Source organism: Poromitra crassiceps (genome assembly GCF_964638095.1).
Source record: "Poromitra crassiceps genome assembly, chromosome: 14".
Lineage (NCBI taxonomy): Eukaryota > Metazoa > Chordata > Actinopteri > Beryciformes > Melamphaidae > Poromitra > Poromitra crassiceps.
In genome coordinates, this window is record NC_139633.1 from 22611477 (window position 1) to 22637695 (window position 26219).

Sequence of the window (26219 nt, forward strand, 5' to 3'; positions counted from 1 at the left end):
CGTCTGATCGACTTCAAACTTGGGGAATGCGCTGCTGGGAACCCAACAGAGTGCAGTGCCGAATTTCGTGCAATTCGGCATAGGGCCACCTACTGGCAACACAAAAATCGGCGTAGGGAGGGGAACGGGCACTGCACAAAATAGTCATAATACTGGTTTTGCAGCATGACTCCTGGCATAAAACATACAACGTACATAACACCAACATAACATTTACACCACAGATGGTAGCCTACATCGACATTCTGTATTAAAAATTACAAATCTGAGATCCTATATGCTTACACTTATGAGACCATGTAGGTGCATGTGCCATGTGTGTATTCCAAAACCCCATGTCCACCCATTCTTCAGACCAGTTCAGATTAAATTAGCTGAATAAAAAGTGGGTGGATGAGAGGCTACAGGAAGACTGTCTCAATGACAAGTGAGTCACGTGTGTTAGTAAGTTAGTAAGAGCCCCAGAGAGGATGAAGTTAATGGAAGGAAGTAACCACGCCATGTATGATGTATTCAGGTGACGTGCACAAATGCATACTGGAAATACACACACACACACACACTTTGGAACAAGACCGCCCTTCACTCTGCTACTCTTAATGCAACTCAACGTGTCCATCTGCTGGTTGATAGTGAGGCTGCCATGATCTCATCTTCAGCACTGGGCAGGATGCCCCGACATGACGACAATGTAATCCACTAGAAGAAAAAATGTTGGTGATAACATACTAACTAAAAGATAATAAAATACTTAATAGTAAAATCTTTTATTCAAAAGCCTCCCAGGTAGAATCCTCCATATTTATCATAGCTTACAAACATCTGGTATACACAGAAAAAGGGACAAACTGGATCACCGATTGATGGAGAAACACATAGGATAACAAACTTTCATTTCATGGAAGAAATATAATATTTCAGCCTGATTGGCAACTACAGGCAAACTAGGAGACAAACTCCACTCTTCTGGACCATCACATCCCCATCAAGGCCCTCATCAAAAGATGTTCAGAGTCCCTCAGTTTGCACCGAAAGTTCAACATATCACAAATCAAAATATGGCCTGGAGTGAGGAACCTGCTGTGCTCATAAGACAAGATTTCAGAAATGGTTCAGACATTTCAGAGTATAAACTGCTGTCTATAAGAAGGAAATGTTTTGACAATGCTACAGGAAGGGGGGTATATTTCTTAACTGGCTCGTATACAGTATATTAAGACTGTTGGTGGTATAACAAGGTATTAGTTGCAAAAGCTCACATTGAAATATAGGTTATTTTCTAACTCCCCGTTTCACAACATTCACAGAATTATTCAGATCCTTAACAATTTGGAATTTGCATGATTACAATGTTTCAGTGCCATTTTTCTTTGTGACAACCATGATCAAATGACAGCTTTTGAAGTGAACTCTGTTGCTACTTGGTATAGGAGTACAGGATAGTAGCTTGAAGAAGTTTTGGTACATGATCTGAAGTTGAATTTCCACATCAGAGAGAGCTACGCAACGACGAGTTGAGTCTTTCTCGACAGAGAAGTTGGGGGTAATACGATTTCTTTTCTTTTTTTTACAATTCAGTCATAGTAAAACAAATTAAAGCAAAAACAAAAGGTCAACATGCAAAATATGCTTATAGGACCATTAAAAAAAAAGGACGCATTTTCACATTCACGGAAATCAATTTGTTATCCTGTTTGCATACATTTGGCCAAGTATCTCTCCAGTCCTGTGCATCATGCTTCCACTCGTCCTCCCCCACACCAGCTCCATCTTAGGATATTTACTACTAGGAGAAAGTAGCTGGGATCGTTTTTGGCATTGCACTTATGAGGCAATGTAGAACATACATACGTCGTCAAACTATAAAAAGGTTAAGAGGGTAATTCAGAACACAACATATACAACCGTAACTAGCAGACACGTACCCATTACAGACATGCTCGGAAGCTTTGCCTGAAGCTTCCGTTTTCTTTGTCGTTCCCTAACCTCGACGCGGTCGCCACATTTAAGAGATGGCACACGCTTTAGACGCCGTCAAGTCGACGCGTTCCTCTCTGCACAATCCCTACGAGGTTACAAGCACAAGACATCGTAACAAGAGGAGAACTCTGAAGACATTCGCTCGAGCTGGATCCGTCGCCACCACTGCTCTCTCAGCCAGGGATTTTTGTGAAGCGGGACTCAATGTGGGGCACAAGAGAGTGGCTCAGTATCTCTTGAGCGAGAGTTGCAGCAGTGATGCACAAGTCCAGTCCCAGGTCCAGAGCACGTTTTACCATTTCCAGGCCTACTCACCCCCACAAACACTTCGGATTCAATATTCCAGAGAGTGATATTGAACAGATAACGTCACGGTGAAAAGAAGAAAAGCAGCAAGATGTGGTGGTGTCCATCCGTCACTGAGCATCGGAGAGCAGCAGAGACAAGCTTGGAACATGATGGGGGGGGCAAGGTCAGGACTGGCAGGTAAACAAGAAATGATAAGGACATAAATAAAAAGAAATACAATTAACAGTCAATTTCTTTCCATTACAACAACCATGATTAGCGAAGCACAAACTGACATCATAAAACATCAATAAATAAATGGGACATTTCACTCATTGCGCTTAATTTTGGGAAGACCAATCTCCTGGTAAGGCTGGTATAATTCTTCTTACATTCATGAGAACGAGACTGTTAACTTTCAATAGGTACCTCCTCGTGCCGCCGCGTGGACACACACCCACAGGCAAGGCTGAGGGACACAAGACACATACTTGAACTGTTATACAATCAAGCCAAGGAAGGAAGGCACTGGAATAATGCTTTACCACATTAGATTATTTTGCTCTCAGTTAATCCATCTTGAAAAAGGTAAAAATCTAAAAAATCTTCAGTTGGACATCATTTGTGTTTGAAAAATAAAGTTGTTGAAATACTTAGAAAATTATTTTTTTTGCACCTTTGACTCATTTTAGCAAGGATAGTTTACAAAAAGTAATTTGCTATAAAAAGGGGGAAAAAGAAGTTGCTTATGGCATTTTGGTTATCCAATAAACAAACAGTTGACTGACGTTATTTGCACGAAATAAATCTCGTAAGAACATGACAAGACATTTAACTGTATCGGAGAAAGAGAGAGAAAAAAAGTATTTCCAAGTCCTCGTGGCGATCAAACCAAATAGTGTTTGGTTTTGACAGCAAATGTTCTGTTGAAATGCTTTCTAGATCTGCTACAAAGCAGAAATTGCAATATGGCCCAGGGGGAAGGGGAGGGGGGAAAAAACAAAACAAAAATAAATATTAGTGATTTGTGTTCACAAAAAAATACTAGAAGAGAAAGATAGAGGGAGTGAGAGAATTGAAATGATATCAAAAAGAACATGTGACAAGGTGGGTCACAGTGCTAGCCATTTGGACAGGGACGTGTCTGAGTACTAGAGGTGTAAGGAGAGCGCTACATTTAACAGTGCCATGTTCCGTGGATAAAAACAGCACTTTGGGAAGTCTCTTTCTCTCCACCGAGCCCTTGCCTCCTTTGCCATGACAGCAAATGTTCTTTTGCTGGGTCACTGGGTGTCCAGCCGGCTGTACTTCACACCGCGGTTCCACGGCAACACCCTCCATGACAAGGAGCAAGGCAGCTGATAGTTCCGGGGGACGATCCCGTTGACATTCTCCTCAAAGTACTGGAACAGTCGGTACCACCAGACCCGAGAGAAGGGGTTGCTCTGCGATGTCTCTTTCAGCGACTAAAAACAAAACAAACACAAAACGCACTGTAAGCTAGGTCACTGGATATCCAGAGCAATCTGTTCTGAACACTTGTGATCTACTTTATCACAAAATATTGTTTGAAGTGAATATGACACAGTAGTGCTGCAGGTAATTCCCTGGAGAATATGGTTAGAATAAAGCAGCTTATGTACAGTGAAACAAACAAGTCAGCCTTGAGAAATAGCCACACAGTTGTGTCTTTCCCGACAGTGTGGTTATCAGACTGGGTATAGCCAGTTTGTATTTCTTCACCAGACAAGGATACGTGACTCACATGGGATACACCAAAATATATGATGAATATATGATTACAATCTTGTACCACACTATAATACGTTCACCAAATATCATATTTTTATTTGCTAGTGTGTCTGGGGAAAAAACGACTAATTTATTGGATAACAAACGTACAACATGAAGAATTTGTCATTTCAGATTGCTAAGAATCTTCAACTTCAAATGTATTGATATCCCGAAAGGAAGATAATACAAATCATCATCATAATACAAATAACTCCGGGAGTGGTCAGTTCAAGTAAAAAAATGTGAACGTTGCCTCCACAGAAAGAACGGTAGCAATTGTTAGAATGATTTATATTTTGGCAGTTTTAATCAGTGCAGACAGCCAGCTATGAATGCTTGTCTTGACACTTCAGTTACGCTAACAAGAAGAAGAAGAAGAAAAAAGTGGACCAACAATTGAAAAAACAATATATACTGCATTATTTTGCTGGGTCTCTATGAGCAGGGGCATGTTTTCCCCCCACTTAGCCTCTCCGTAGCTATAACTGTGCTGCACTTAGTACAAATTATGGGTTCCCCAATCCCCATTGTCGATTACAACCAATCAGACAGACATGAGGATTGATGGGAGGAAAAGCGATTGGAATAGAGCACGCCTACTTTCCTAAAATCCACTGTAGGACCAACAGACAACTTGTGAAATGTGCTGCGCTCACCTGCTGGTTGGCCAGAGTGTGGTACCACCAGAAGAGGCGTGTAGTGATAAAGTATGCCACCACCACATCCACAGTGTAGTGGTCATGGGCCAGAAGGATGCAGAAGATCCCCACAGCACTCAGCGTCCAGCAGAACCAGTGGTACCACCAGAACCGCTTAGGGGAATCTGCCATTGAACACAAAAAGCTAGCAGGGTAAATATACCAAACAGGACCGATCAAACCTAACTGAGTCAATCCTGGAGAAGGAGTTGTCCAACGTTATTCTTTTTTGACTGAACACTGCTTTGAGTCAATTACTTAAAATGTTCATGCGGTAATGTCATTCCTTTCTCATAAAATCAGTTGTGCTCTCCATTCTGTCATCAGGCACTCACTGCACTGGTTATTCATAATTGGTGGAAATGATGTAGGCCTCAAAAGTTCAGATGCAGGCACTGTGATCTGACAAAGATTGTCAACCTCCAACTGTTCATAAAAGCCATCGCCCTCCCTTCACCACTAGATGTCACTGCTATATCAATCAGGCCACACACCTATTGGAGTAACATTGCAACAACATCATGTGATGGAGCAGAAGAAAGCATTGCTTACACAAAATGCACAGGAGCAACATATTAATCTCTACAGCTTGAGCAAGCAGTGCAGCTCCAGACCTTTGGATCCAGGTGCTTAATGGCCACGTCAGTGTGCAAAGCAAAGAAAGATGAAATGCACTCTGAGAAGAACCACGCTGAAACATTGGGATTATGTAAGGGATGATCATTTCTTCACTGACCCAAGCCAACATGATGATAAGTGTTCTGAGTGTTAGTGGCTTGTGCAACATCTTCTCTACAACTCCCGATAAGGAAGGATCAAAGGACCACAGCATAATGTCCATATTGCAGTATAGCTTTCTTGCTTACACGATTAAGCCTGCTCAACAAAAAACAGAAGCTAACAATACAATACTACTAGGACATAATGGGAACACAGGTTATCATTTGAATACAAGTTTACATCAATTTTGTTTCCAAAATGCAGAAGCCCTATTGCAAATGGTTGATCACCTTGTTTGTCCCCTATATTGTTTTTGATCATGCAAGATTCTTTCGCAGTAAAGGTGAGAAAAAAACCCAGTAATTCAAGTGGTGGGAGGTAAAGACAAACACAATCTCTTTTTGCCGATGATACATTGTTGCTTTTAAGGAATCCATAAAACGATCTGACAAATTAAAAAATATATAGGCTATTATCAGAATATAAAGGAGTGCAACCTTCATAGAGCAAATGCATCAAGTATTTAACTTAAAGTGAGATGCAAGGACTTTCATCAATGGGCCATAGGCTCAATCACCATTGTGTTAACTCACTTGACGATATATAGTGACTTTACAGACATTTATTTACATGAAAACCTTCCGTATTATCACTTTAAATGCAATCTTTGATGTGCTACCACCTCCCTGAAATCAGTCAGTGGGTGGGAGGCCAGCATTAACTTTGTCAAAGTGGCCACCCTACTAGAAACACAGTTAGGTTACAATATTCTTAACCTGAATTGCATAAAAATTATACTAAATTGTTGGTAGAACTCACAGACACCAACTCAAACTTTATGGTTAAGGGATGAGATGCAGCACCTTAAATTAAGGAAACTTAGGCCGTATTTAGTCTGGTACAAGTAATCTCTCAAGACAGATTTTCGATTTGCATGAAAATCTGTCAGCCTGGTCGAAGACAATCCAGATAATAGCACTCTTAATAATAGCGCGAGTTTTTTGTAAAATTAGCATAAAGGGGTGTGGCCAGGCGAGTTGAGTTCTGGTTCCGGTTATTCAGGTATTGACCGAGCTTGCCCCCGGAGTTAATTATACCCCTGAAGTTAATTATATAAATATATATTTTTTAACCGATGGATTTCCAGACTGGGTACAAGTGACAAAATACAGATTTTTGCTGAAATGTGGCACAGATCGGATATGTATTATGAACGTGTAAACAGGAAAAAAGCACATGGAATCGGATATTCTCAGATCCGATTCGGGCCTCATTCATTTGTGGAAATAAATCGGATATGAATCGGATATCTGACAATGTGACTGTAACCTAAAATGACAGATCAGATATTCCCTGTCATTGCAAGTCATTGAAAATGCTGAAAACAAAAACAGCGGAAAAGAAATGGAGGACGTGTGAGTGAAAATGTATTGATTGATGGCTGTGCCGGAGGTTTAGAAACCGTAACGGACGAAGGCTCAGGCCCGGGGACAGACACCTGCCGAGGTTACCTGTCTTTAAGCCTGTAACATTTAGATGAGGTGGTTAGTGAATGGTAACTCTGATAGTCTAGATTAGAACGTTTATAATGGCATAAGCGGATGTCCTCTGTGGTCACCATTTGTGGTTTAGCATATGATTCTTTTTACAACTGAATTTGTCTTCTGTATGGAAGCTTGCCCTAGAGTTATGGCACAAGGGATGGTTACATATTAATCTATTCTTTGGAACAGTCAAATGAGTGTTTTATATAGAATGTGAGTGGTGAAACCTCTGCATACATCTTAATGCAATCAGGATTTGTATATGATGCAAGTGATGATTAGAGATGAACATTGGAATGGTAGAGATACAGTGGAACTTACACTCCCTGATGAAGAGATAAGTTAGTGTTAACATGACAGTATGGCCACTGTACAGATAATCTCCACACATGGTGTGAGAGCCTGTGATGGATAGGCCCCCACCAGCAATCATCTTCATTATCCTCCTCATTTGTGCTTCCCAGTTCCCAAGGAGCTGTAAAGAAACAGAGCCAGAAATCAGCCTCCACCCGTTTACATTACAGTATTAATAAAACACATAATTCATGATAAGATTATAGAAATATTTTGGTGATTTAACGGCCTGGAGCTACAAAACAAATGTAGCATGTACAATATAAAGGCAGAATATTCAACCAAGCACAGGACTGTTAAACATGCAACTGGATAAAAAACATTTTTTTGAATATCTGTTTGAGTTTAAGTACAACTCCATGATAACGTCTCAAATCTGGTCTTGCAACCTCTAAATATACAGTTTGCACCCCAAATGGTGACTCTGCTAGGGGGGGGGGGGGGGGATAAAATAAAATAACCGTTGCGGCGGGGGCAGGGGCGTGGCCATGGGCAGGGCACTTCAGGGCTGGGGGCGGGGCACTTCAGGGCTGGGTATCAGTACTCGATAAAAACTCTAAAACTTTTCCCAACTACAAAATTTTGCTTAGAAAACTGTAAGATATAACGAATGAATGATAACCCACTTTTTGAAGAATATAACATTACAAAATAAGAAATGGAGTGAGAGAGTTGCAATTTAGTGCCTCCTGCGCAGATTTCACGTTTCATTCATTTTCATGATTTATTCGTAAATTTTTCCTTTTACCCTTTCTCTCAAGTGCCCCCTGTAGTGTAGTTTGGAAAACACTGCTTTAAGTTATCAACTGAAATAACCCAGTACCAAGTAGTATGGAAACCTCTCCAATCAAATGATACCTGCATTCGATCCTTTTTGTACACAGATCTAGAACAACATGACTATTTGTCAGAGATGGGGACTTGGACTTGAGACTTGGACTTGAGTAGCACTTAGGTCACTCACACAGTTGACTTGAGACTTGACTTGGACTTGCAAAAAAATGACTTTTCAGCATATCTGCTATTTGTATGGTTCTGCTTGCAGCCAATCACGGCAAGTGTTCTTCAAAATTAATGTGACGTGCGATTGGCCCGCTACCGCAGCAGCTACAACCAGTCTGCGGTGGTGAAGTTGAGCATGGTGTATAATAATAATAATAAACTATTCGCTATCTGGGTGACGGGATGACTTTTAGGGTACTGGTCTTGGTACTGGTATGACAATTTTTTAAACAACACCCAGCCCTAGGCACTTGTTACAGACGTTATTTGCAGATCTGTGGCTTCAACAGCAGGACAGTGACAGTGAGAGCTGGGGTGGGGAGGGTGAGAACTGGGGTGATCGCTGTTTAAAGCAACTTCTGCTGATCTAAACTTCTTCTACAAACATTGAAGAATAGGCAAACACAGCAAATGAAACAATTGATTTTCAAATATAAATTTGGCACACAAGGGGCATCAAATTTGCACTATATTACATTTTGCCTTTAACAAGTTAAGTCTTCTATCAATCGAATCAATGTGAATGGGACGGGATAATATTTGTCTAAAGATTGCTTTGACTTTGAACAGATGCTCATACCTATATGCATATACATTTGCAACTTCTATTCCATTCATTCAAATACTGACTTACTGAATGTTTGAAACGGTTTTCTGTTCATTCAAATTGAGGACACAGGTGTGTGAATATTTTGTATCAATGTAAATGTCAGCATCTCAGGTATTTCCCTACAAATAATACTTTCATAGATTAACCCTACTGAACCAAAAGGGATGTGCAAATGTCACTTCTTCATTCCCCTGCTTGACAGAGAAGGGTTGCAGAGCAGCGTAGCAGCTGTGTTTTGTTTGGTTTATCCTGTATTGTTTTGTCTTGTTGTGTTGTGCTGCGTTGTGCTGTGTTGTGTTGGTTCTACGTTGTGCCGTGTTGTGTTATGCTGTGTTTTGGCTCTATCCTATGTGATTGTTGATATGTTTTATACCCTGTTTTATAATGCACTGTTTTTATCCTTTTTATCCTTAACATGACTCTTTTTGCAGCCCCTCTCCCTTACCCCACAGGCCGTCAGTGTAAATAAGAATTTGTTCTTAATGACTCGCCTGTCTAAATAAAGGTTAAATAAATAAATAAATAAAGTTAGCAGAGCAGCGTAGCTCTAGTTAGCAGAGCAGCGTAGCTCTAGTTAGCAGAGCAGCGTAGCTCTAGTTAGCAGAGCAGCGTAGCTCTAGTTTGCAGAGCAGCGTAGCTCTAGTTAGCAGAGCAGCGTAGCTCTAGTTAGCACAACAAGGGGCTTAGAAACTCCCGTAGCAAACTCTCTCAACCAGTGCAAGCTTGACTCACACACATACCAATAAAAGTGGACACACACAAAATCGTATCTTATGATCAGTGGTCACTGAAGAGCACTTGTATGCTTTGAGCCAAGAACAGAGACTGAGAACTCATTGTGTCGAGTTTCATGGCCAACCATCTTATAATGCTGAGAGAAATGTCCGTTATACCTTTGGTGAGCACTTAAAGTGCATCCCAGGAACGGGCAGAGTGGTGATGTACATCGTAACACACCGGTACAGGTAGAGTGTGCCCACGATGAAGAAGAACCGCCTGCCTATAATTGACCTAGAAAGAAACATAAAAAAAAAAGGAAAATTAGTCATATGACTTTTTATTCAGGGTGATTCCACAGTCGGAAATTCAGGTTATAAGTCAATAAAAAAAAAACGTTGGTTAAACAAACCGCACTAAACCACAAGAGGTGAACTGCACCTGTGTTTGAGTAGACTCCACTGTATGAGCCAGAGCCCGACCAGAAGCATGCCGTGGATCTCGCAGATGGAGAAGGCCCACTCGATCCTGTCAAACAGGTCAAAGAACTTATCGGGCAGCGGTGGCGTGTGCTCCTTGGTCGGTACTCTCTCGTGGACCACCGAGATGACGACGGTGGTGGTGACAAAGCACACGACCGCGTAGAGGAACGCCACGCCCGTCTTCCCCCACTCGGCGGGGAAGGCCGTGCGGGCGGTCTCCAGCGTCGGGATGGGGATGTGAACCATGTCCTTCCGGAAGTTGTTGATCACCAAGGAGCCGTTCCTCTGCGGCTTGATAGTCCCGTTGGGCAGTCCGCCGGCGTGCCCGTTGGCGTGGCCGTTTTTGTGCGCCTCTATGTGGTTCTCTAACCGCAGCGTCTCCAGCCGCTCCAGCAGCTGCTGCCCGCCATCGGACGAGACCCGCGAGAGGGGCGGCGTCTGGAAGTCCGCCTCGGTGAGCCGGAGAAGGGCTGCGCCGTCCAACTGTCGGAGGGCGTCGTCGTACTCCTGCATCCCCTCTTCGCTCAACCAATGAGAGACGTCCTCTGCTGACCACGCCCCCACCTTCTTCATCTTGGCCAGTGGGGAATGTGGAAGGTTAGGGGTGTCCTCGGAGAAGAGGGGAGGGTGCACTGGGGGCCTGGCTGTCTAGGGGGCGGTGGTGAGTCCTCTCCAGCTGTGGCACATGGTGTTTCTGGGGCATTGAATGGGGGTGCCCAGAGGGACCCCAGGCTCCTCTTGGAGTGGAGGGGCGACACAGCCACAGGCAACAGGGTCTCGGTTAGGTCAGGTAGCTAGAAATGAACTGCAATAGCCTCCTTTGGCCTCCTTCACCACATGGGTTTCCCTGGACACCTCACTCCTGTTCAGCCTGGACACCTCACTCCTGTTCAGCCTGGACACCTCACTCCTGTTCAGCCTGGACACCTCACTCCTGTTCAGCCTGGACACCTGACTCCTGTTCAGCCTGGACACCTCACTCCTGTTGAAGAGGAAACAAAAACATGATTACAAAAGTGATGATGATGACGACTACCTTTTCACTCCTACAACTGTACTGGGTATGTACTGTACGGTACTGTACTGTACGTACTGTACTGGGTGTACGTCCATAGAGACACTGCATGAAATAGGCCACACTCATCACGGGGAAAAGCACTCCATTCACTCCCATACACCAGCGTCATTTTCCTTGAATTAAACATAGCTAAAAGCTGTTGTGTGGTGGGGCTGCGCAGTCAACAAATGCAAAAAATGGCCAATTAAACTTTTTTTGTACTCCCGAGCAAAAAAGGGAAGCCATTGAGAATTGGCGAGAAGAAACATGTGGATCTAGCAGTCAAGGAAGTAAGTTGGAGTGTTCAACGTCCGTATATATGATCTTTGTGTGCAACACGTGACATAGGAGAACGCCAGGATTGGGGGGGGGGGGGGGTTTCTGTTTCCCCCCGTTTTGGGCGTGGTTTCTGAATGACGACGCGCTCCGCAGTGTCTCTATAGTATTTTGTGAACCTATATCAGTCAATGCAACCGTATGCAATTTATTTTTTCTGACATTTTTTCGGATTTTTCAGAAATTGGCTTCCAGCACACATCTGTTGTTATGAATAGTCAACTAGTCAGGCAGGTCCAATTTCACCGCAATTTTGTGCCGTTTATTGGCGTCGCTGCTGGTGTGTAACGACTTTAATCCTGAAGGAGCGGATGTCTGCCCAGAAGTGGAGAACAGATTATGTGCAGCTTATTATTCTCCGGCCTGGATAACAGAACCGCAGCACCAGCCACCGGCTGCTCAGCTGTATCTAAAACGGCTGAAAATCACCATTTAACCCACTTAAACTCCCATTTCGCAGACATGAAACATTGCATGAATTATTCACACCATTCAAAAAGCTTTGACAACAATAACGGCAACAATATGAGCAGCTAAATGGAACAGCAGGTTCCCCGCTTTGAACGTCGCTGCAGGGAAACCTTTCAGGGATCAGGAGTCACTTCCTGTGTGGATTAGCTCTTTTATACACACACACACACACACACACACACACACACACACACACACACACACACACACACACACACACACACACACACACACACACACACAAAGACAAAGCTGCCGGTGGAATGTGATGTGATGTGATGTGATGTGATGTGATGTGATGTGATGTGACACCACTGCTTTTATATCAAACCACACAAGCAAGCGGCCGCCTCCCCCTTTAGATCTTCACCACTTCACATCTTCTACCGTCAACAGCAGCAGTGGTGGGCAAGTTACTTTCAAAATGTAATACACTACATATTACTAGTTACTTTCATTCGAAAGTAATAAGTTACTTTACAATATTACTGTCTGTGTAGAGTAACTCATTACTTATTATTACACTACTTTTGCATTACTTTCACCAAAACAACAGCGGTAGCAGAATGACGTCGCCGCCCCGGGAGCATCCCGAAAAATAATTTCAACCGCCTTGAAGTCAGTGTAAACTGTCCAAAATTCTAAATGCTATCCTTTTCCTTTGTTATTGTCATCTATAGTGGTTATTTGCATAAAAACACAATTTGATTAGGAAATAATTGTATCTTTATTTAAATATGTACTTTGATTAAAAAAAATTAACTCAATTTGTAACTTGTGTTACTTGACAAAGTAACTGGTATAATATTACTGAAATCCTATTGGTAATAAGTTATATCACTGAGTTACTGCTAAAAGTAATATATTACATGTAATACGTTTCTTTTGTAATGAGTTACCCCCCCCAACACTGGTCAACAGGCGGAGGTACTATCTGCTGTGCTTTTGAACTAGAAAGCCAAATGGGGCACAAGTTCAAAAACCACTATTAATAACAACAACATAGTGAGTGTAAACACATCCAAGGTGAAGTGATGACAAGGCAGACTGATGGATGGCAGAACGGAAACAACATGCGCACGGTTCAGAGTCATTTATCATTCATTTTGCTAAGAAGCACAACAGGCAGGGCCAAACATACGAAGATCAATCTTCATTTTCTACAGTTTGACTGCCAGTGTCAAGTGACTCCTCAACTAATAACCGAGCGTGCTCCTCCAAAACTCTATTATTATTTTAAATCAAGCGGATATTAGCCTAGTAATTTCACCGCTCCCACTTTGTCGTTACGTCTGGTTTTTTGACGTGGTTAGCCGTAGCCGTGTGCACTCGCAGTTTTTTCAGCTTAGCGTTAGTTAGCAGGGAGATGAGATCAGCCACACATCTGCTACATATCCTGGCTTTGTTGACGGAGCAGAGCCCACTGTCCGGGACAGACACATGGTGGGCTCTGCTCTGCTGGCGTTCCGGGGAGTGCTGGGTTCAGCCGGAGGCCACGGCGCGCTGATCTCCGAAGCATGCGAGCGGGTAGGAGGGAAAGAGAGCGAGCGCGAGGAGGAACTCATAAATCAGCCTGAAGGTCAGTGCCGAGCGCAGCACGGCCCCACCCCTCGTCAAGAGGTTCCATCAGCCTGCCAGCAGCACAGCTCAGGCCAGCGGCAGCTAAACACACTGCCTGCCTGGCAAAGCCTCAACCCCACAGCACGACCTACCTCCTCATCTCACCTCAGATCAGATCAAACCCTCAACCCCACAGCACGACCTACCTCCTCATCCCACCTCAGATCAGATCAGAGCCCTGTTCATCGACGAGGTCAAACTAATGGGCTTTAAGCTGGGCTATCCCCGTCTGAAAACACCCTGGCATCACATGTATTCCTGCTGAGGTCAGAGAGAGCAATTTGACCGCGAGATGATTTCTATACCCTCTAATGTTACTGATATAAATAATAATAAAGAGCAGGTGGGAGGAAATAAACATATGGATTGCATACAAAGGTCACAGCAAGAGACGTTATTGCGACAGCGTTGCTACGTGAGGCCCACCAGCTGCACACTTCCACACTGTGTGAGGAGTGCCAAGGAAAGCACTGTTTCCTACAGATAAAGCGGAAGAGAAGAGGCAGAGAGCTAGGGATGTCACGATACTAGAATTTCCACTTCGATACCGATACCCAGGAAAATATCGATACTCGATACCATTTTCGATACCACGCGGCGGGATGACAACAACACATCGAGACTCAAGAGGCAAAAAAACCCAACAAAGACAGATGGATGGACAGATGCACGCTTCTCCATAATCTAGGCCTGATCAAACTCACTAAAAACTTTGACCTGACACAGCAGATTACACCTGCTCTAGTCATCAGCCTATCAGAACACAGTAGATTATACCTGCTCTAGTCATCAGCCTATCATATCATATCATGGACCTTTTTGATAAGTTGGTTTTACCAGTTATGTTGTATGCGTGTGAAGCTTGGGGGTTTGAAAAAATTGATATATTGGAAAAGCTACACCTCAGATTTCTTAAGTACATTTTGAAAGTTAAAATGACAACGTGTAACAATATGGTCTATGGGGAGCTGGGGAGATACCCACTCTGTGTCACTGTCAAAAAAAGAATGATTAGTTACTGGGCCAGGTTGATAGATGGCAAGGAGAACAAACTTAGCCGTATTATGTACAACTGTCTGCGTGATCTGCACAACTCTGGCGTCTATGCCTCGCCGTGGGTCGTGCGGGTCAAACAGATTTTGGATGACTGTGGCTTGTCTTACCTCTGGCTTACACAGCAGTGCAACAACATTGACTGGTTGAAGCTAACTGTTGAGCAAAGTCTTAAGGACAAGTTTATGCAGAAATGGCAAAGTGAGCTCAAAAGTATGACGTCATGTGACTTGTACGTAGAATTAAAAAAAGAACTTAAACTGGAAAATTATCTGCTGTATGTAAACCAGAGGCATAGACATGCAATCTGTAACTTCAGGGTTAATAACACCAGAATCCCCAAGGTTGTTGGCAGATATAAAGGACTGCATAGAAGTATGAGGATCTGTAATCTCTGTAGTGACAACTGTGTGGGAGACGAGTATCATGTTTTGTTTGAATGCAAGAATGTAATTATTTTGAATTTCAGACAGTTATATTTACCCAGATATTATTTAACTCGTCCATCTATGTTTAAACTGATTTTGCTACTACAATCAGACAGACAAAAAGTCATGTGCAAATTAGGTGCCTTTTTGAAGAATGTCCTGCCTTTGTTCAAATGACATATGCACTAGCCATGCCGTGTGCCATTGTATATTGTTTTTGTATGTTTTGTTTGTGCTCCATACCATGTGATCATGGTCAATGAGTCACATTAAATAAATAAATGAAATAAATAAATGAATAATTAACACAGCAGATTACCCCTGCTCTAGTCATCAGCCTATCATAACACAGCAGATTACACCTGCTCTAGTCATCAGCCTATCATAACACAGCAGATTACACCTGCTCTAGTCCTCAGCCTATCATAACACAGCAGATTACACCTGCTCTAGTCCTCAGCCTATCATAACACAGCAGATTACCCCTGCTCTAGCCATCAGCCTATCATAACACAGCAGATTACCCCTGCTCTAGTCATCAGCCTATCATAACACAGCAGATTACCCCTGCTCTAGCCATCAGCCTATCATAGCACAGCAGATTACCCCTGTTTAGTGTCCTCTAGAGAGAGAGTGGCGTCAGCGGAGGACCAAAATGTGAGACTCATTAGCCAATGAACAGCCAGGAATGGGTCTCGAGCTACTTTTGCATGCTAAAATAAAGCTGATAATGTACAATTTGATTCAAAGGGGAAAAAACCCTTTCAGAGTACAACACAAACTGTCTATTTTGCTGCAACTCGACAGTGCTGCTTAATCCAGGACCTTACTTCCTGGAACTCTTGAGAGTAAAAAACTGGTCCATTGGAGTGAATGGAGATGTCGGAACTCTTCTATTATACGGCTCTGCCCCTGCTCTAGCCATCAGCCTATCATAACACAGCAGATTACCCCTGCTCTAGTCATCAGCCTATCATAACACAGCAGATTACCCCTGCTCTAGCCATCAGCCTATCATAACACAGCAGATTACCCCTGCTCTAGCCATCAGCCTATCAGAATACCTTGAACTTGTTGAAGCAAAAGATACCCACCAATGACAGGGAGGGAGAAATCAGTGGTATGTTTGATTTTTCAGTTCCAAATGAGTATTGTATCCGTTTCAAATTTTTAGTATTGATACTAGGGATGGGCATCGAATTTCGAATTTTCGAATAATCGTTGTTATTATCAAGGTCGACTTTTATTATTGAAATTCGAAATTCGAAATTCGAAAAAAAAAAAAAAAAAAAAAAAAAAAAAAAAAAATTTTGAGTGAAATCTTGCATTGTCTCCCCTGATTCTAAGTATAGTCAAATCGCTTGGTTTGAGCAAGTAAAACAATTTTTATAAGCATTTTAAGCAAGGTTTATGGAAAAATTAATGGCAGATGAAATCCCATGAAGAGGGAGAGGGGGTGACTTTGGCACCCCTTTGGCACTCAGACCTGAGCCTACTAAATATTTAATGAACCACTCATGATTGTCAAAACTGTTTTTTATTTTCGAAAATGTCAATGTCATGTAACATGTTCTTTACTTCAGTGGTGCAATGCTTGTTTGAGCTAAAAATCCACAGCAGAAGCTTTTTATATTAATTAATAAAGCCGTAGACTTAGAATCAGGGGAGACAATGCAACATTTCACTCACAAAAAAAAAAAAAAAAAATTACATTTTTTTATTTATTTTCGAAATTCGAATTAAATTCGAATTTGGCCAGCGAATTTCGAATAGTGTTTTTGCTAGAAATGCCCATCCCTAATTGATACTTATTGATACTATTCACATTTGTTGTATTCTTCTATCGATACTTTTGACAACCCTACCCTACAGAGAGCACTGTCGTTCATCTGTTAACAGGGTACAATTGAGAGCGATCAGAGATTAGCTGTGACTCAGTCTGAGTCAGCTGTGTGTCGAGGACCTTTGCTCTGTGAATCAGCTTAGAGGTACTGAGTGTAGAAATACCCCCCCCGCACCACTCAACACAGGCAAGGGGAAAAGAAACCAAGCCTTTATTTAGCCTAACCTTTAACCCGGGCGAGCCACCTGGGGGCCCCAGAGGAAGACTCAGAGAGACTTTTAAGTTTAACTTAAGCAAACACAAACACAAAAAGCTCACTAATAACATGCAGTTGGGCCTATCTGCATGCAGCAGACATATTTCACGCACACAAATCTTTGTCCAGGCGTTGTTCTAAGCCCCCTAGAAGACCGAGTAGCACGTTTCGGGTCGCCGTCGCCGCCTGAGTCATGCAAAGCACACGGAAATCAGATTAAGCAAGGCCTGTGCGCAATACTGCTCCGGGGCAAAGAAGTACAGAAGCAAAGAGGGAAGTCGACATGAAGCAGCCTTTTGATCTTGTCACTTTTATACAAGATAAAAGATAAAAGGACATCACGGAAAATGTCCGGAGTTCCTCACTCAACAAAGGATTTTTCCCGGTGTGTGCGTCGCCTTTTCATTTCCCCATCTCCCCGAGAAACGTGGCAACAGAACACGGTACCCATAGGAACCGCACAGCTGTCAAACTGTCAGGAGGACAGGGGTCATGTGTACATTGGGCTATTGCAACACGACAAGTGTGTGAGGTGTGCCTTTACTGACCACACTGGTTCTATTGTCACATGTTGACTTAATGTATAGCAGCTCGCAGTTACTACACCGACTTTAATGTAACTGCAATGCAAATGTGTTAAAGGAACACTCTGCCCATTTTCAACCAGCTTTGCATCATTACAAATGCAGTAGTGTATCCGAAAAAGTACACTGTTTTGCAGGCATTGATGTAGTTTGATCGTTATCGAGAGTTGATTTGATTTGTTAAGTTGTGGACCAGTGAGCTCATTTGTGCATGAATGACATCACTGGTTCACAATTTAACTCAAATCAACTCTCGATAACTGTCAAACTGACGATTTTTCAGCATTGAAAATCGGCAGTGTTCCTTTAAGGCAGGGGTGAGCAATTTTTCTTTCCAGAGGGCCATACTGACTTACATCAAGTAAGCGAAGGGCCACACATTGGAGAGTATACCTGCCAACACTCCTGATTTTCGCAGCAGTCTCCCTATTTTTGTAAAAAACGCTTAAAATATGATGTTTTACTCACCCAAATAACTTTGGTTTCATTCGGATGCCACAGAAGATATTCAGCTCCGAGTAGAGTCCTCAAACAGGCTATAACGGGCGCAAACAGGGCATACTGAATGTGCTCTGTAAATAACACATTTTCTGTCACATCGCGGTTCATTGTGGCTGTTATATAATTATTAGGGATGGGCATTTCTAGCAAAAACACTATTCGAAATTCGCTGGCCAAATTCGAATTTAATTCGAAATTCGAAAATAAAAATAAAAATGTAAAAAAAATTAAAAATGTAATTTTTTTTTTTTTTTTTTGTGAGTGAAATGTTGCATTGTCTCCCCTGATTCTAAGTCTACGGCTTTATTAATTAATATAAAAAGCTTCTGCTGTGGATTTCTAGCTCAAACAAGCATTGCACCACTGAAGTAAAGAACATGTTACATGACATTGACATTTTCGAAAATAAAAAACAGTTTTGACAATCATGAGTGGTTCATTAAATATTTAGTAGGCTCAGGTCTGAGTGCCAAAGGGGTGCCAAAGTCACCCCCTCTCCCTCTTCATGGGATTTCATCCGCCATTCATTTTTCCATAAACCTTGCTTAAAATGCTTATAAAAATTGTTTTACTTGCTCAAACCAAGCGATTTGACTATACTTAGAATCAGGGGAGACAATGCAACATTTCACTCAATTTTTTTTTTTTTTTTTCCGAATTTCGAATTTCAATAATAAAAGTCGACCTTGATAATAACAACGATTATTCGAAAATTCGAAATTCGATGCCCATCCCTAATAATTATGAGAACATGAATTAGCGATCTAACTAACCTCCCGTGCTGCCGACAGCCTGCTCTGTTTGCTGTCCGAGTGTCCGTCACATAGATAACACCTCCCGCTTTATCTCCCGCTGCTGTTTGGAATCGATATATGGCCTTATTCCATACGAGCGGCAATTGAATTGAATCGCCCATAATCTTAGTTGAAATCAGATCAGATCTATATGCTAAGCCAGGCTGCTAACACAACACATCAACTCTGACCTGCCCCAGATGTGCTTCAGAAGAAGAAGTGAGAAGCGCTTCTGTTTGGTAACAGAAGAAGAGAAACCACAGAAGAAGAACATAAGCAATTAAGCACTGTAAGCACATCGCTCATCATCATATTTTAAGCTGGAAATAAGGTCTGGGGTGTAAAAAAAACTGAATTCTCCTTAAGGGAAGTGGTCTCTCTGTTTGACAGGTGGCGCACACCGCACGTACACAAACAGTCACACGTAGATAAACACCCAAGGTGTGCACTTTACATGAATAGGGTTGTGGTCTGAGGGTTTGTAGAGTGTCACATAGCCTTATCCAGAGCAATCTAGTAAGAGAGTGGTGTCAACGGAGGTCCAAAATGCGTGATTCATGTAGCCAATGAACAGCTAGCAAGGGGGCTCGCGCTACTTTTGAAAGCATAAAAGCTGATAATATAGAATTTGATTGTTTAAAACGTCTGACCCTTTCAAAGTACATCACAAACGGTCCATTTTGATGCAACTTGACATCGCTGCTTAATCCAGAACCTTACTTCTGGGAACATTTGTGAGGTAAAAAAAACTGGTCCATTGGAGTGAATGGAGATGTCGCAACTCTTCTATTATATGGCTCTGGCCTTATCCAACTTAACTTTGAACTCTTGTGGTGCTCATAGATGGGCCAATACAGAGTCTCAGGCAACAAACTGTCCTATAAGCAGCAAGAATGAAGAAACTTCAAAACATATCGGGAAATAAATCAGGACAAAATCACTACAACACAGCTGATGCTATCAGAATAGAAACTGTAATGTTTAGGGAGCATCCATTTAGAGAACAGATATATTATCATATGATTTTGGAAAACTGATGGCTCTAATCTACAGCTTCATTAAGATACACAACGCCACAATTAAATTAGTCAATTAAACTTTGGCCCTGGGTGCTGGCACTGGCAATGCCACTTTCCATTGGAGAGCATCTCTAAAAAGCGCTGCTTGATTATATTGCATGAGAGTAGTATTTGATTACTATTATTTAATTTATTTGTTTGTTTGTTTTTATCTCGGGAGACTTGTTCATCTTCATACAACTATCACCTGGCTATCACTACATAGAAAGGTCTATATTATCTAGGCTTTTATGTTGTTTTTAATTTATATTCATTATTCACATTTTGAATACATTTCCCATTTTTTCCTAATTTTCCTAGTCCCTGTTTTCCTGCATTTTTTTAAATATATTTGTTAACTCTGCTTTGAGATAAGTGGTATATAATAAACAGAGTTTATTATGATCAGTGTTTATGTTTTGAAAGTGCATAATCCCTCTAACTATTGGTAACACACGCGGCACACCTATCAGTGCAACAGTCTGATCTGGATGCATCAGACATCAACATCAAACATCACTCAAGTCACTACCAAAAATATACGGAACTCAAGAGGTGTCTTGGTGCAGCAGTGCCCAGATTTCCAAAGTAAACCAGGCATTTGGTGCAGAACATCCCCTTATATCCTCTGCTCATGTCTCTCTCCAGTCCACAGACTCCACACGATCCAATAGAATAAAATAAAGCAGTTCACGAGTTCTATAATGTGGTATATGGAAAACATGACACATATCTTAAAAAAAAAAAAAAAAAAAAATCAGACATGGAACATTTTGAATCATAGTCAGTGTGAATCATTCAAATGGCAGTTACCCCAAACTGCACTTGCCTAATCCCTCCTCTGTGTAATTCTTTTCTTTGTGACTCAACTAAGTTTGGTGGGACAGCAGTGATGTTGAAGAACGTCTGTGGGAGAAGGGATTTGGCTTAGCAGCACATGGCGGGCAGCTCCCAATCTGACATCACCAGAAAGAGATCCCCCACCCTGGGGCAATGAGTCACGCTGACACCAACATAAACACGGTACTACACCCTCCCATCCCGTCCCGAGCCCAGCTGAGCACAGCCCCAGCCTGCGCAGCACTCCAGCAGCCAAGAACGGAACCAAATGACTCATTCACAATGGCTAAGCAAGCGTGCCTTTTCCGAGGTGGGGAGAGCCAATTCAGTTTGGGTGTGCGAACGAAGAAGAACTCCCGTTGAAGACGCAGACCCAAGTTCCAAACTAAACTCCAAATTTGACAATTAATTGAAATGCATTGTACCTCTCATACATGCCTTCTAAAAATCATACAAAAAGTCACCGACTTATTTCCATTGTGGTCCTTGCTCATAGACACATTAGGGACATACAGTACATGATAAAAACAACATCATCTAAAAATATCTAAAATCCTTACAAACTAGTTGACAAGCATATTCAAGTGCATGCATTTTTGCACATTATTACAACAACCCTTCCTCTGACCTTTCCCTTCACTCTAAGAGCTTTTCCAGGAGCCACAATTTAACTTTGGCTTAAAGTTGTCAAGGTTTGAAGCCTCTTTGATGTACAGTGGCAGCTGAGCATGAGGCCCTAGAAATGCAGATTGGTCAATATTTATTCTGAATCTGCACCTGACTGAGGCCCTGTCAACATTAGGCCGTTTTGCACTTTGTTTGCATCTATTGTCTACACACTACCTCTATTGTTTTGAGTGTTAAACACAAAGACTCCGGTCTCCGGAGCCCATAGAGACATCATTCAGAAACCAGGCCCAAGACGGGGGAAAACAGAAACCCCCCCTCCAATCCTGGCGTTCTCCTATGTCACGTGCATGGTTTCGTGTTGCACAAAAAGATCGTATATACCATACATGGGCAACATACGGCCCGCGGGCCGTATGCGGCCCGCGGGCGCCCCCTGTGTGGCCCCCGATGGAATTGCAAAAAAAAAAAATTACAGTGCACTTGAATATACCCGCTGAATAAGTGTCCAAATGTTCATGTCATTCTGGGCAATACTCTTCTGTTATAGCATTTCAGTCTGGAATATGGAATATCTTTCAATAATATTTATGACTAAAAGGCTAAAAGTAATCTCATGTGTAAGAAATGACTGTTCTACATTGAAGTAGAAATATAAATAATTAACTTGTTGGTTTTGGATTTATTTAGCTTCAAGAGTGCATTTTTGTTCTTGTGTGACCCTCAACACAGGCTTTGAGAATCCCGGGCCACTTACTGATACTTATGCTTAAATTAACACACTCATATTCTGGTTTATTTCAAGAAAAACATTTTGGCTAGTGGAAATTCTAATTGGCTGGTAACTTTAAAATCTAGCAGCCATATTGGCAGGTGGTGAAAAAAGTTAATTTCAAGCCCTGCAGGGAGAGCAGGTGGTGACATAGGAGTGAGTGAGGAAAAGGATCAAATATTGGTGGTTAAGACTGAATAATGACATCACAATTGTTAATTTAAAATTAGTTATTCCTCTAAACCTGGCTTCAAATGCCCCAAATTTTTCGCGCTGGCGCCGTTCAGCCCTCAGCAAAATCTGGTAGCGAGGACATTTTTTTGTGGCCCTCTCTATCATCAAAGTTGCCCATCCATGGGTTACGGCATGACAATATTTGTTCGGCCCCCGGCAACAGTCTGGGTTTCTCATGTGGCCCCCCATGAAAAATAGTTGCCCACCCCTGGTATATATGGAAGATGAACACTCCAACTTACTTCTTGCAATCTACCCACTAGACGCTCACCCCCCCCCCCCCCCCTCCCTTCTCTCGATCACAGCGTATTGGAGCCATGACACATGGATGCTGCTATGAGCCGATAACATAGCCTCCAGTCCAATGAGGACGAGCTTCCCCCCCCCCCCTCCCCACTGCTAAACCCCGGTTCCCAGCAAACCCACTCCCTCCCCATCCTAATTTTTCTTGTTTTCTACGTATGTTAATTCCTTACATGTAACAACAAATGTTTATGTATTGTATAATATTCAAGCGTGCCATTATTCCTATTCAATCTAGTAATAATGTAATAGTCTTAATTTGAGTATAGAAGGTGATTCCCAATCGTGTGTGTTTTTGTCTCTCTGTTGTTTGTTGAGGACCGCAATGGAAACAAGCCAGTGCTTATTATAGCCAGGCTTTATTGTGTTTTTATCCTCTGTGATTGTCTGTCCCCTGTATCTTTGTTGACATTTCACCAAATAAATCAATCAAAAAAAAACAGCTAGATCCACATTTTTCTTCTTGCCAATTCTCAATGGCTTCCTTGTTTTGCTCAGGAGTACAAAAAAACTTTAACTGGCGCTTTTTTACATTTGTTGTCTGCGCAGCCCACCACACATCAGCTTTTAGCTATGTTTAATTCAAGGAAAATGACGCTGGTGTGTGGAAATGAACAGAGCTTTTCCCCCGTGATGGGCGTGGCCTATTTCATGCAGTGTCTCAATCTTTGTCATCAAAATCTGGGTTGGAATGTTACTGTAGACGTGGAATTTTGAAACGATGCAACTAACCTACTTGTACAGCAGGTGGCGGTAAGCACCTTGAAGCTGTCGGCGACCCGCCTATAAACTGAGAGAAGAGAGTGTGTCCGCACTGTTGACACACTTTTGGTGCGAGTTGAGAGAAGAAGTGCCATTTTGACTGACGTTACACTGTTTCAACATGGATAACCAAATTCTGACTTTATTATTTGTGATTCAAAGCATTATGGTGGCACAGCGTCGTCTTCTTCTTCATCATCTTCATCTTTGCCTTGATCGTAGGCGTAGTTGCTGCCGGACTGCTGTGGACTCCAGTACTACACATTGAGGCATGCGCATGCCCAGTGTACGTCACACGTCATGCAGCGTGGGTCTCTCAGGAGCTAATATGAATGGAGTCTGCTCTAGTGTAGTCTCACGTAGTCAGACCCACCGTCGACGTCAGCAAGCTTCCAGCGACGGAGGGTCTGAATCACACAAGACTTCTGGTGCTCCGGTCAGCACGGTCAAACACGTACAGTGAATGGGTTTCTCTACTCTAGGGAAATAGTTGGTGAGGTCATTAATGATGATTACCTATCCTGTGGACCATTGACCGTCTAGTTGAGTCACCCTGGCATCTACAAGGTAGCCAGTTGAGTTCCTGTTGACTCCTCCCTACATGACCCTACCCTAACCAATTTGTTCTGGAATTTTTAGTCCCTTAGGGGCCCTTTACACGAGGACAGTTTCTGGAAGAAACGACACAATAGCGTTTCCTTCACACCTTTTCCTTCACACCTTCTCCCTGTTTACATGAGCGCTGTTGAATTTTTAAAAACGCCGTAATGTATATGCCAGGTCGCTAGGGGCATTGCTCGTCGCACCAGAGCTCCGGGCCGCGGGGGCGCGCGCAGGAGCAGCAGCAGTGCTCTGAGCCTCTCATGGCCGAGGCGGGGGCTTTGGCATGGGGGATGAGAACAGTCTGACATAACGTAGCGCTAACGTTACTTTATTCTCGTCAGAAACAACTCCGATTTGCATGTTAAAACAAGTTTGCAGCCTAGGAATAACTGGAAAACATTTTATTGATCTATTAATGCCAGAGGAAGCCAGGATTAGTCAAAACGGTATCAGAACTACACAGCACGTCTGCCGTGTGACTTTTCCGGGTGTGCAGGCACGTCAGAGTTTCTGAAATGTGCCGTCTCAAAGCGATTACATGGAGCGATCAGCGGGGGGCGTCATCAAGAATTTCACTCTGGACGGTGGTTTCAAAATGTGTCCTTTCCTAAGCGCGAATTCGCCGTCGCCGTCTAAAAGGGAGGCACTAACTAACTGCGCGTCTGCAGAGGGGCGTGTCTGCTGACTGCTGATTTGATGTCACATGGCCACACGGACCATCGTGGATGATTTAGGTATCATTCAAGCTTTAGACTGTCTGTCAAGGAGATTCTTTCTGGACAATTTGATTGTAGAGGAAATCACTGACCCGTGTGAACTGAATAGAAGCCCTACTTTCCTCTTGAGAGATGATCAAACAAAAGAGTTGGTTGTGCAGAAACAGGTTCGACTTTGGTTTCAAAACGACTGGTCGGACATTAAGCTTAATAATTAAGGACACCTTTCACTTACCCCCCTTCAGCGTTACGCATGCCTTCGTTCCTTCTTCCCCTTTCACCTGCTCTACAACATGTGACTGGGTGGTTAGGAAAACAGTTGTGAACACGTTCCTGACACCACCTTCTCTTTCAGTCGCCACCTCTTTCATCTGGTGGTCTCTGGAGTTAACCCTGCCCACTTAGAGCCAGCACCAATCTCAGTTCTGCTCTCCAGTCAGTCTCCCCCACTAGATCTCAACATCTGCACGTTTGTGTTTCCTAGGGATGGGCATTTCTGGCAAAAACACTATTCGAAATTCGCTGGCCAAAGTCGACTTTTAATCGAAATTCAAAAAAAAAAAAAAAAATGTAAAAATATATATATATATAAAAAATAAAAATAAAAATAAAAGAATTGTGAGTGAAATGTTGCATTGTCTCCCCTGATTCTAAGTCTACGGCTTTATTAATTAATATAAAAAGCTTCTGCTGTGGATTTTTAGCTCAAACAAGCATTGCACCACTGAAGTAAAGAACATGTTACATGACATTGACATTTTCGAAAATAAAAAACAGTTTTGACAATCATGAGTGGTTCATTAAATATTTAGTAGGCTCAGGTCTGAATGCCAAAGGGGTGCCAAAGTCACCCCCTCTCCCTCTTCATGGGATTTCATCCGCCATTCATTTTTCCATAAACCTTGCTTAAAATGCTTATAAAAATTGTTTTACTTGCTCAAACCAAGCGATTCGACTATACTTAGAATCAGGGGAGACAATGCAACATTTCACTCAAATTATTATTATTATTATTATTTTTTTTTTTTCGAATTTCGAATTTCAATAATAAAAGTCGACCTTGATAATAACAACGATTATTCGAAAATTCGAAATTCGATGCCCATCCCTAGTGTTTCCTGCCCTCTAGATCAAAATACTCTGACGTGCATTTCATTTTTCGTCCCCCCCCC

The 26219-nt window shown here is 42.4% G+C and overlaps 1 protein-coding gene across 2 annotated transcripts in view; it reads right to left on the reverse strand.

Annotated features, from left to right (window-relative positions):
- Window positions 1–1556: 1556 nt before the first annotated feature.
- Window positions 1557–26219, reverse strand: part of LOC310789380 (phosphatidylcholine:ceramide cholinephosphotransferase 1-like) — a 40324-nt gene continuing 15661 nt past the window's right edge. The window contains exons 2-6 of one of the 2 annotated variants that reach the window (XM_083651016.1): window positions 10149–11171; window positions 9884–10001; window positions 7346–7499; window positions 4719–4885; window positions 1557–3734 (exon numbers count right to left, since the gene is read on the reverse strand). In XM_083651016.1, the coding sequence (XP_083507142.1) occupies window positions 3552–3734; window positions 4719–4885; window positions 7346–7499; window positions 9884–10001; window positions 10149–10762 (1236 nt within the window). In that variant the 5' untranslated portion in view covers window positions 10763–11171 and the 3' untranslated portion in view covers window positions 1557–3551. The remainder of the gene's footprint in view (window positions 3735–4718; window positions 4886–7345; window positions 7500–9883; window positions 10002–10148; window positions 11172–26219) is intronic. The other variant, XM_083651017.1, reaches the window with a different exon arrangement.